This window comes from Oryx dammah, unplaced genomic scaffold, assembly GCF_014754425.2.
Source record: "Oryx dammah isolate SB20612 unplaced genomic scaffold, SCBI_Odam_1.1 HiC_scaffold_29, whole genome shotgun sequence".
NCBI classification, from domain to species: domain Eukaryota; kingdom Metazoa; phylum Chordata; class Mammalia; order Artiodactyla; family Bovidae; genus Oryx; species Oryx dammah.
In genome coordinates this window covers 52,359,623-52,371,645 of record NW_024070213.1, presented here as the reverse complement: position 1 = coordinate 52,371,645, position 12,023 = coordinate 52,359,623, and the positions used below count along the sequence as shown (strand labels likewise).

General features: G+C 32.2%; 2 protein-coding genes across 3 annotated transcripts in view; one reads left to right on the top strand and one right to left on the bottom strand.

The window, feature by feature from the left end:
• Positions 1–5,971, top strand: part of LOC120858661 (PARP1 binding protein) — a 70,249-nt gene extending 64,278 nt beyond the window's left edge. The window contains exons 10-12 of one of the 2 annotated variants that reach the window (XM_040234860.1): positions 3,788–3,923; positions 4,382–4,518; positions 5,285–5,971. In XM_040234860.1, the coding sequence (XP_040090794.1) occupies positions 3,788–3,923; positions 4,382–4,518; positions 5,285–5,329 (318 nt within the window). In that variant the 3' untranslated portion in view covers positions 5,330–5,971. Of the gene's footprint in view, positions 1–3,787; positions 3,924–4,381 lie in introns of both variants that reach the window. The other variant, XM_040234859.1, reaches the window with a different exon arrangement.
• Positions 5,064–6,630, bottom strand: PMCH (pro-melanin concentrating hormone). Its single transcript, XM_040234861.1, has 3 exons — positions 5,973–6,630; positions 5,423–5,621; positions 5,064–5,135 (listed from the first exon to the last, which is right to left on the bottom strand). Exons 1-3 carry the CDS (start codon positions 6,219–6,221, stop codon positions 5,086–5,088), a joined length of 498 nt encoding a protein of 165 aa, XP_040090795.1. The 5' UTR covers positions 6,222–6,630; the 3' UTR covers positions 5,064–5,085.
• Between the last annotated feature and the right edge of the window lie 5,393 nt (positions 6,631–12,023).

The following is a 12,023-nucleotide window of genomic DNA, read 5'->3' as shown; positions in this document are numbered from 1 at the left end:
TACATTAATAACTATATAGTATCTACATATATCTTTAGAGTTATATATAACTCTTTCATATTTTTCACTTCACTTAATCTTGACAACTCTATGAGGCAAATATTCCCATTTATGTATAGATAAGAAAGATTTTGAGGTTTACCCAAGATCATCTAGTTAGTAAGTGATAGGACCAGTATAAGAAGCCAGGTCTTTTGATGGCAAATCTGATGCCTTTTGCATCATATCATCTTGTCTTTTTATGTGCATTTCTTAGTTTGATATCACAATGTTGGCTCCAGTCAAGTTCATGATCAATTAAAATCTGTAGATCTTTTTCATGTTTTTAAGTCAGATTCTCATCCTGTACATCTGTAATTGGTATTTTGAACTTAAATATAGGACTTTGTTTATCCTCATTCATTTTCATTTTGTTATTTTCTACTTATTGTTCTAGCCTTCTGAGATCTTTTCAGTCTTGATTCTATTATCCAATTTTATAAGTAGAGTGTCTTTGTGATTATAGAAGCCATCCTAGTAGTCTAGTATTCTGTGTTCCTGTTACATAGTTGGAACTTAATAAGTGATAATTGATTTAAAAAGATATTTGTACAGGGCAGAGAAAAAACTCACATAGAATCTCTTACCAAAAAAAAAAAAATATCCTCAATATAACTACTTTCAGTTTTGGATATAAATATTCCAGTATTACTATAGCACCATTATGGTTCTCTCTTGTATTTTGTTATGTTTATAAATAATGTTTTTCATGGTAAATATAGTGGCTAACTAATTTCCTTTCTCATATCAACTTGTTATCAGTATTTTAAGAATCCATTGCCTTATAACTCTAGTTTCCTGAAACTGGCCTACTCTGGCTGAGGACTAGAGAATTTCTATTGGCGGCCTGAAGAGAAGAAATCTAGTTGTCAAGAGGGCTATTGAACTTATTTTACAACTGTATTTGTATAGCAAAGAGAGGTTTTTACTCAGATGTAAGTTCCCTGGTGGCTCAGAGGTTAAAGCGTCTGCCTGGAATGCAGGAGACCCGGGTTCGATCCCTGAGTTGTGAAGATCCCCTGGAGAAGGAAATGGCAGCCCACTCCAGTACTCTTGCCTGGAGAATCCCATGGGGGAGGAGCCTGGTGGGCTACAGTCCATGGGGTCGTAAAGAGTCTGACACGACTGAGCGACTTCACTCACTTTCTAAAGAAATTTTTATTCATATGAGGTATAAGATTGAGACAATGTCAGCTGTCTGTATTCAATAATACAATTATTGTCTTTTTATGTCGAGTGTTCTATGAGTGTTACTAGGGCTTCCCTGGTGGCTCAGACGGTAAAGAATCTGTCTCCAGATTTTGGGTTTGCCTGCAGGATACTTGGATTTGATCTCTGGGTCAGGAAGATCTCCTGGAGAAGGGAATGGCTACCCACTCCAGTATTCTTGCCTGGAGAATCTCATAAACAGAAGAGCCCGGAGGGCTACAGTCCATGGGGTCACAAAGAATCAGACACTTCTGAGTGACTAAGCACGCACACATAAGTGGTACTGATAAAGGTATTTTGGTGGGAGGTTGAAGTCCCTCAAGCCACCTGTAGGTGCCATCACTGTTTGGGTGTTATGGGAGTGGTGCTTGCCAGTCACTTAACATCCGTTTGCTTTCATGGTCTTACTATACTGTTTATAACTCTTTGCAAGCAGTAAATTTATAATTTTCTATATAGGCAGTTACCTTGGTGAAATGAAAGAAACATTGTGTAAGAGTATGTTAACAGTATTGGAAGTAAAAGTTTTTGGATAGTTTGCTACAGTAATGATATGATGTAATATAAAATTTATTTCATTAACTATTTTAATAGCTTTATTAATGGTTTTAATTCTCTACTTGTGAAATTAATACAATCCAGAAAGGGATTAAAGTTAAATCCCTAGTTAAAGCCTTCAGTTGTATTTTAGGGCATCTCATGGTAGAACCTATTTAATAATAGTTGCATTCTTGTGGATTCATGAAGATCTTGGGCTATAGCTCCATCCATTGTCAAAGCCTACTATATTTCACTTTTTATTTTATTTATTTTTATTTTTATTTTTTTTTCTTTCTTTTTATTTATTTATTTTTTATTTTACTTTACAATTCTGTATTGGTTTTGCCATACATTGACATGAATCAAAAAATAGTTTTTGATCTTTTACATTTTCACATTTTTTCAATTTTGTGTATTTTTGTGCTTAAATGGAAGATAAATTCTAATTGTCTGAATCTTCAAGCAAATTAAACATAATTTTTAGTGTTCTGGGAGTTAGAAGCTCTCATAAATACCATTACTCAAAAAGATATAAAATTTGTCATCCTGAGAAAACTTGCTTTTATGAAGCAGCTGGACTGGGGACTATTCTAATTTCTTCTAAATTATAGTCAGTGGGTTTCACTGCCATTATCTCTGCAAACATCTGAGGGGGTTAATGCAGTTATCTCTCTGAATATAAAACACAGTATATAATTACTGAATATATAATATAAAATCTTGCTGTTTTAGACTTCATGAAATGTATCAATATATGCTCTGTGAGCTTTGTTCAGCATGATGTAGTTATACTTTGAAGTATTAATTTTTGAATTGTTGAAGTCCTCTATTTAATTGTGTATTTGAAATTTAAACTTGTCTATTTCCGAAAAGGATTTGAGATGATTTCTAATTATTTGGAGAAATCTCACTATTATAATAACTAAATGGCATTATACAGCAGCTGCAATTGTTGAAATTTGCATTATCTGTGTGGATTACTTTGTTTTGAAATTAATTCCTGTTCTTAAAACAGCCACTGGTTTTATGTTTACAGAATGCATTTCCAAAAGTGTTTTCTTGACATCCTTTTCAGTGCTTAAGAATTAAATTTAGCCTTCTAATTTTCTCCTATTTCTCATGTTTTAAGATAATTACAGGAGTATACTTTGAATACTCAACTATTAAATCACTTGGTCAAATCTTCTTGTTTGTTGTTGTTTAATCACTAAGTTCTGTCTGACTCTTTTGCAATCCTATGGACTGTAGCCTGCAGGCTTCTTTGTCCATGGTGTTTCCCAGGACAGAATACTGGAGTGGGCAGCCATTTCCTTCTCCATGGGATCTTCCCAACCCAGGGATCGATTCCACATCTCCTGCATTGCAGGCAGATTCTTTACTACTGAGCCACCAGAGAAGCCCATCTTATTTCTTAATTTTCTAAATATTCAAGTTTTTAATTAAGAAATAAATCCTTTCATTCAGCATTGTTTTATCTTGTTTCTTTGTTAGTTGCCTATTTTTGCTTCTTTTACCTTCTCCTATTTCTCTATTTCATCCTAGTATCTCTCCCTTCCTTAGTTTCTCTAATTTCATTTTTTTCCTAAAAGAGTTTGCTCTGTATTTTAAGATTAAAAGCTTCTATTTTTCTAGGATTATGTATATCATGTATATCATTATTAAACTTATAATAAAACCCACTTTCTAAGGCAACTTGGACATAGGAATGTGTAACAAAGGCCTTTGTAGAGTTTATAATTGATTTGGTAAGCTTTTACAAAAATTATCAAAAACATACACAAAACTGATATTACTGGAAAAAAAAAGCTAATTGTAGCAGTGAATGAGTTTGCAAACTATGGAATATTAAGGATTAAACATTCCCAATAGATAATGAAATTTTTAAGGGAAATTTTTATGGTACCTCAATTACTACAGAGTATATTTCTATATAGATGAAAAAGTAAGTCAAAATAAAGGGAAAATTGCATATTTTCTTCTTCTTTCTTCTTGTTACCAGACGAAGCAAACCTTAATTAGATCTCAGTTTGCCTGTACTTATAAAGATGACTGCATGATAAGCAAGGATAAATGGAATAATGTTAATTCAGCATCAAAGCCTTTGTGTGTTCTTCACATGGAAAATGACCTTTCTGGTAATTGACCTAATTGAACAATTTAATAACAGTTTAATTCTAGTGTACTGATTGGTTTTAACTTAAGTAAAACTAGATTTTTTTTTTGTAATGTAAAAGTTTATATTTTTAAAGACGAGTTTATTTTAAAAGTTATATCTAAGTACAAATTGGTGTATAGAATTAGGACTCAGTTTGATTTAGCTAAATGTATTTAAGAAATAACTTGTAGTAGCATTTAAGGATTGTGTTGTGCATTCAAACAAAGCAAATTTATTGTTTGTAGGGATGAAAAGTGATATGGTAAAATGAAATGTGATAGTAACATTGCTGTATCTGTTAGTAATGTAATTTATAGCATTTGATTGTAAATCATAAATTTAAAATATTTTATATCTATTTTAAAAGTTTATAAAATCTCATGTGCAATAATTTTAAGTATTATATAATTTCTTTCCTCTTTTCATCTTGCATAACAGAAGGTGTAAATTCTTCTGTTGGAAGACAAACAATTGGAACAAGTTCTGGAAATGTTCATCTGGGCAGAAATGAAAAAGAAAAAGTAGCAAGAAAATCAAGTAGTCTGACAGGAAATACAAGTTCAAAAAGGAGACAGGTGGATTTGGATGATGAAAATATTCTCTGTGATAATGGAAATGAACCACTTCAACACAAAATTGTTAAGATACCTAAGACATCAAAAGATTTGCAGAATAAATTGGATGGCAAACTACTCAGAGTTGCAAAAAGCAATAGATGTACCACCAAGGACAAATTGATTACTGGCCAGACGAAGTTGACTCAGTTTTTTAGACTATGAAATTATCTTTTATGTTCTTTAGGTTTGTGTGTATATATATAAAACCATTTACCAAATTCTTCTACTTAATTTTTAAGAAATGAAGGTGTAAGTTATAGTGCTTTATTATTTTGGTCTGCAGTGTACCTATGGTTAGCATCTTAAGCATTGTTTTAAAAAAATACTAGTAAGTCATAATTATGCAGAAAATTCGTAAAGTTTAATGCACAAGTAAAGCAATCATTTAGGCATAACTTAATACCACTTTCTTTTAAAACAGACATTTAACATAATATAAGTTATAGTAACATTAAGGGCTTTTTTCCCGAGAGGCAATTAAATGATTCTGCTTTCTTTTTAAACGATGATGTGGACCAACAGGCATCAGACTTGCCAACAAGGCCGATAGACTCTTCCCAGCATACACCTGAGCACTGAAGGAAGAAAAAAGTTAAATTGTTTAAAGGACTAGTATCTCACAAAGTTGATTAGAAATAAAAGAATGGATTTGGTATAGCTAAATCTGAGTAAATTACAATTATAATAACTAATTAAATACTTTTTAATTTCACGTCTTTTGCAGGAGTCACTTATTATCAAGTACAAGTTGAACCATGGTCTTATTTGATTTTGTTATGATTGGACCCAAATTCCATTAAATTCAAAGTTCTATTTTATGATATTAAGGTATAAGAATTCAATTTAAAAAAAAACTACTCACTGTCAAAATCTCTCCTTCCTATAGGAAATTTAGCTGAGTTTTCTTCATCCCCAATTTCTCTCTTTTCTTGTGTTGATTCAGTATTTTGAACTTCATTTTCAGCTGGAAAAGCTACAGATCCTTTTAGTGCAAGATAAGGTTTTATAGCCAGATTCAGTGGCAGGCCATGATTTAAGAAATTATGTTTGGAACCTGCATTCTGTAAAGAAAAGGTTGATTTGTGTTTTAACGGTTCTATTGTAAATGGAACTATAATATAATTGTGTAATATTCTTATTGATCAATTTAAAGATGCCCTGCACTGTTTTGACTCTTTAAGAAATACTTCAGGTGCAAGATTTTCGGGGAATAAAAACTTTTTGAATAAGAGATATTTCCCAGAATGGAAGAACAATCTGGTATGTATGAAATTTGCTTAATTGTTCTAATGCATACTGTGACTTGTTTTTACATGCTTCTGCTTATAAAAGTATCAACTTTACTTTCAAAGGATTCATAAAGATCATTCAAATTTCCATTGAAATAAAGGACAAGTCACATTACCACTTACCTTTGAATTTTTGTTTTCTTCATCATTCATGAAACTGCTCTCATCATTTTTATATTGCTCCAGGGAAGGAACAACAATAGATTTTTCTGCAGTATCTTCCTTCTGAAAGGCTTTCCCCAGCCTCAACGTTTTAAATACCATATCATCTTCTAAATTTCTTATCGACTTGGATGCTGAAAGTGAAATGCCTTGAGAAAGCAAAGAAAAAGTTAGTATTAATATGTAGGAAGAGAAACTCATTTTTGCCATCCTAGTTTGATGTTTGCATAGAGTCAAACAAGGATGTATAAAATGAAGTGAAATTTCTCAGTCATCCTGCTTTGTAAATGATTCTTGCCTTTATATATTTTCCAGCTTGAATAGAAAGCACTTGAAAAACTTTCATCATTTTAGAAATGACTCATAAGATAGAAACCAAGCTTTTGTATAGCTGGTAATACCCACATTGTTTTGGTTTTAGTGGCATATTGTTTAAGTGTGAATTTTCTCGGAATCTTATTAAGATTCTTGGTAGAAAGCTTTGTGTTGAGGAGATTATACTCTCTTGAAAGTGAGTTCTTATTAAGGAAGACCACAGGACATCAGACTCTCCATATTCTTTTCTTGTTTGTTTATATTGTTTCCTTCTGTATATTTTCAATTAACTACAATATTAAAACTAAAGTTACTTCTTTTACTTAGGATGTGTGTGTGTGTGTGTGTGCTTATGCTCAGTCATGCCCAACTCTTTGCGACCACATGGACTGTAGCCCACCAGCTTCCTCTGTCCTGGAATTTTCCAGGCAAGGATACTGGAGAGGGTTGCCATTTCCTACTCCAGGGGACCGTCCCAACCCAGGGATAGAACCTGTGACTCTTGCATTGGCAGGTGGGTTCATTACCACTATTGACACCTGGAAAGCCCTTCACTCAGGATTATAAGGGTCAAAGTTTAAACACTTTCAATCCTGATTAAATTGAAATAATTTTCAAAAAGATTTTTTTTTTCCATAAATGCTTAGGAGTAGTCTTTGGTGTTTAAAGTATATATGCCTGTCAGTGTGAAAAAAAGGTCATATGTGCTATATTGACTTATCAGATGTGTTTCTATCTTTGTATTTACAGATTATTACTAATATTTATTAGTGAATTTAGCAGGTCCACAAAGAGAATATTTACATTATCCATAAACCTTAATTTTAGATAATGAGTGTGTTGTATAATTTTTAATTAAACATTTCAGAGTTAATTTCTAATGGTGACCCTGCCAACTAAGAGAATACATTCTTGTATACATTCTTCCGGTATGAATGTGCTATAGTTTTTCTAGGGTATATTTCTAGTTTTGGCATTGCTGGGTCATATAGTATGTGCATTTCAGCTTTATTAATGCTGAAATGGTTACAGAATAGTAGTAGCCAGTTTAAGCCCCCACCTGCAAGGTATGAGAGTTCTTACTGCTGTAGGTTCTAGTTAACACTTGGCTATCTTATTGTCATTTAATGTTTATTTCTCTAATTACCAAGGAGGTTGGATGTCTTTTCATATGCTTAGACCATTTAAAGAAAAAAATTTTCATTATTGGGTTGATGATTTTTTTCTTGTTGATTTATGGAAGTTTAATATATGTTAGATATTAATTCTTTGTTATGTGTTTTGATATTTTTTTATTACAGTATGTTTTATCTTTTGAATCCCTTCATGATGTCTTTTGGTGAACCAAGCTCCTTAATTTTAATGTTTTAATTTTTTGTGGTTAATATTTTTAATATGCTGTTATTTGGAAGTCCTTCCAAACCCTGAGATCGTTAACATATTTCTATATTTTCTAAAAGTTTAAATGTTTTGACTTTCAGATTTAAATTCTTAATTCATCTAGAATCTTCTGTTTAAGAACTAAATTTTAACTTTCTCCAGACGTCCTTAACTTCTTAAATAACTCATCTTCTTGCCACCAATCTGCAATGCCATCTCTGTGTATTAGGTTCCTAGGTATCTGTAGGTCTCTTTCTGAACTCTCTATTCTACTGCCAGATCTACAGTGTTAATTGTTATAACTTTGAAATAACTTCTGATATCTGGTAGGTCAAGTTTCTCAGCCCTCTACTCCATGACCAGTTTTTCTTCCGTAAAAGTTTCTTGGCTGATTTTGTCCATTTCTTTTCCATATAAATCTTGGAATTTTGAAGGGAATTGCATCTGTTCTACAGATTAATTTTGGAGGTGAATTGACCCTCTTAAGATAATTTACTTATTCATGAACATGGTACTTTTCCATATTTATTAATATCTTCCTTAATCTTTTAATGATATTTTATTGTTTCCTTCATATCTTTTTCTTATATATCTTTGTTGTAAGAATTATAATTGTTTATAATCTTCCCAGGTCGCACTAGTGGTAAAGAGCCCATCTGACAATGTAGGAGACTCGGGTTCGATCCCTGGGACGGGAAGATCCCCTGGAGGAGGAAATGGCTCCAGTATTCTTGCCTGGACAATCCCAGGGTTAGAGGAGCCTGGCAGGCTATAGTCCATGCCCTTGCAAAGATTCGGACTCAACTGAGCGATTAATTACAGAATTTAATTAAGCTCTTAATTTTTAGTTATTATAAGTGGTATCTTTTAAAAATTTACCTTTTCTAACATTATTGCTGTTTTGAACACATGCAGTTGGCTTTTCTCTAGTGTTCTTATATACAAAACACTTGTTAAAATCTTGAATTCAGTAGTAACAATAATTCTTTAATTCAGTAGTTTATATTAATCCTTTGGGATTTCCCATGAAGACAGTTGATATAAATAATAATGACATGTTATTTCCTTCTTGCAAGTGTGTGTGTTTGTGTATGTTTATCTCTGTGTCTGTCCATGTGTGCAAACAGACTGACTCAAACCTGTGAATGTTGGATATGGAAATAACAATTCTCTGCAGGATTACTGATTTTACAGAGAATGCTTTTAACTTTTCACCATTGAACATGATGTTTGCTCTAGATTTTTTTGTAGGCTCCCTTTATAACTTGCAGGATGTTCTTTCTATTTTTAGCTTATAAATAATTTTTATCGTGAATTATTGAATGTTATTGAATGCTTTTTCTGCATCTCTTGAGATGATCTCTGCCAGTCTTTCATTTAGAAAGTGAACAGATTTTCCCCATATTAAACCAACCATGTATTTATGAAACAAACCTTTTGAAATATTGAATTCAATTTGGTAATATTTGATTTATACATTTTGCATTTATTATCATGAGTGAGACTGATCTGTAATTTTCCTTTCGTTTATTGCCAACATGATAATATGTTGTTCAAATCTTGTTTGTCTTACTGGTTTTTTGTCTGCATGAATTATCAGTTATAGAGAAATATTTGCAAATCTTTCATTATGATAATGGGTTTATCTAATTCTGTTTCTAGTTTGCAGTTTTTGCTTCATTTATTTTGAGCTTATGTTATTAGGATATTACAAGTAGAAATTGTTTTGCCTTTCCCATAAACTAAACCATGTATAGTGACTCTCTAGCTTTAATAATGTGTCTTTTACTATCACTTTTCCTGTATCATCTGTATGTTTTATATATGTCTGTTGTAAATATCATATAGCTGAATTTGGAATATTTTGTCTTTGTCATCTTTGTCTTTTACTTGGATAGTTTAGTCCATTTACATTTATCTTGTTTATTGAATTACTAATATTCAGTGCTACTTTCTTTTGTGATTTTTATTGGTTCTAATATGCTTTCTCCTTCCCCTTATTGCCTTCTGATTTAAATTTAATATATTTTTTGTTCTTTTCAGGTAGAATTGATCTTAACTAATGTTTGTTATTGTTGTAGTTGGGTTTTTTTTTTTTTAAAGCCAACTTTGTAAAGAAGGATTTTCTATAGCACAAGCAACTGTATTCAATATCTTGTAATAACTAAAATGGAAAAAAATTTAAAAAGGATATAGTTATATACATATATGGGTGTATATAACAGAATCATTTTGCTGTACACCTGACATTAACACAATGTTGTAAATCAATGATACTCCCATATACATACATTCTTTTAAGGACTACCCTAGCGAATAACACTTTCACTAACACTTCACTAGGCATTTTAGTATCATCTTCAGTTATTTACATTTATTTAAAGTTATCAGTATTTTTGTCCTCCTCCCAAATAATGTAAAGACCTTAAAATCTTTAAATCTGGTCACCACTATTCCTAATTTGTATGCAATTATTTTCAAAGATTTAAGTTCTGTCTTGATTTTTTAATGAAACAAATTAGGGACTATTTTATTATTTTATGGGTCCCCTGATAGCTCAGTTGGTAAAGAATCCGCCTGCAATGCAGGAAACCCCGGTTTGATTCCTGGGTCGGGAAGATCTGCTGGTGAAGGTATAGGCTACCCACTCCAGTATTCTTGGGCTTCCCTTGTGGCTCAGCTGGTAAAGAATCCCCCTGCAATGTGGGAGACCTGGGTTCAGGGTTGGGAAGATCCCCTGGAGAAGAGAAAGGCTATCCACTCCAGTATTCTGGCCTAGAGAATTCCACAGACAGTCCGTGGGGTCGCAGAGAGTCAGACACGACTGAGCGACTTTCACTTATTATTTTATACATTTAACATTGGTTTAGATTTACCTACAAGTTTACTATAATTTCCCCGCCATTTCCTTTTATAGCTGAGATCTTTGGATAACCATTTTTCTTCTTTTTGATGTACATGTTTTTAAAGTATACTAAGTTAGATGCTAACTTAGTGAAGTTCTGTTAGTAATAAACAATAAAAAAATAAAAGTTTTGTTTAAATCTCTTCTGCTGTTCTTGAAAAATACTTTCATGACTATACAATTACTCATTTGATGATTGTTTTCCCTTAGTACTTTATTTTATTTCAGTTCTTTTGGTTTTCATTGTTGCTGCAGAAAATTCAGCTATTGGTTTTAATCATGATTCCTTTATAGGTAATCTCTGTATTCTATCTAGCTGCTTTTAAAATCTACTCTTTGGCTTCAGTGTTCTGCAGTTTCATATGATGTGTCTGGGCATGAGTTCCTTATAATTTATCCCAGCTTAAATTCTTGAATCTGAGGGTTGATGTTTTTCATGAGTTCTAGAAAAGTATTACTTAATATTTCTTTGTTTTTCTTTCTTTCTTTTTTTTTTTGGCTGCACTGCGCTGCATGCAGGATCTTAGCTCCCTGACCAGGGATTGAACCCACCCATGCCCACTGCAGTAGAAGGGCAGAGTCTTAACCACTGGACTGCCATGGAAGTCCAGTGTTTGTGTTTTCTTTGTTTGCTTATTTTTTACTTATTATTTCTTTGAATATTGCTTCTCTCTTGTTCTCTTGATTGGAACTGCCTGCTCCATATCTTATAACCTCTGTTTCCTATTTTTCTTTCTCTCTTTGTGCTACACTTTAAATCATTTCTTCAGCATTGTATTCCAGTTCACCTGTACACTTTCACTTGTATTTAATCTCCTGTTTAAACTGTGTATGGAGCTTTTAATTTAACTTCTTATATTTTTTTAAAGTTCTAGTTGGTTCCTTTTCAGATCTGCCTGGTTCAGTTAGGTTTTCTATTTTTATTCATATTTTCAACCTATTTTATTGCTTTAAATCTGTTAAACATTAATATTTATTTTTAAACATTTTATATTTGTATCTAGTTATCCAGTGTCTGCTGTCTTTGCTTGTTTGATTCTACAGTTTGTTATTTCTGCTGATCCTAGCTCATGGTATCTTCTTCATGTTTTCATTGAATTTTCATTTTGTGCATATATTCATTGAACTGTATCCCAAGGAATTTTTGAAATTCCTGTATTTTCTTCTGCCTGGCACCTGGAACAGTATACAGGGCTACTTCAAACCTAAATTTCTTCTTGAAGCTTTTTAGGCCCCAGAGTCAGTGCAGATCCTAAAGTAAGCAAATATTCTTTTGTCATTAGGAATTCTTTGGGATGTAGGGGTGTGTGTGTGTGTGTATGTATGTGTGTGTGTTTATATATATACATATACATATATATAGGTATATGTATATGTATATATATATATAACTTTATCCTTCTTTTCTCAGA

What these genes read in the sequence shown, in the direction of transcription:
- PMCH (XM_040234861.1), bottom strand. Translation starts at nt 6,221, where the DNA reads ATGGCAAAAATGAGTTTCTCTTCCTACATATTAATACTAACTTTTTCT. An exon ending in AAGAAAACAAAAATTCAAAG is followed by an intron (nt 5,622 to 5,972) that starts GTAAGTGGTAAT and finishes TTTTCTTTACAG; the next exon opens with AATGCAGGTTCCAAACATAA. An exon ending in AGGAAGGAGAGATTTTGACA is followed by an intron (nt 5,136 to 5,422) that starts GTGAGTAGTTTT and finishes TTCTTCCTTCAG; the next exon opens with TGCTCAGGTGTATGCTGGGA.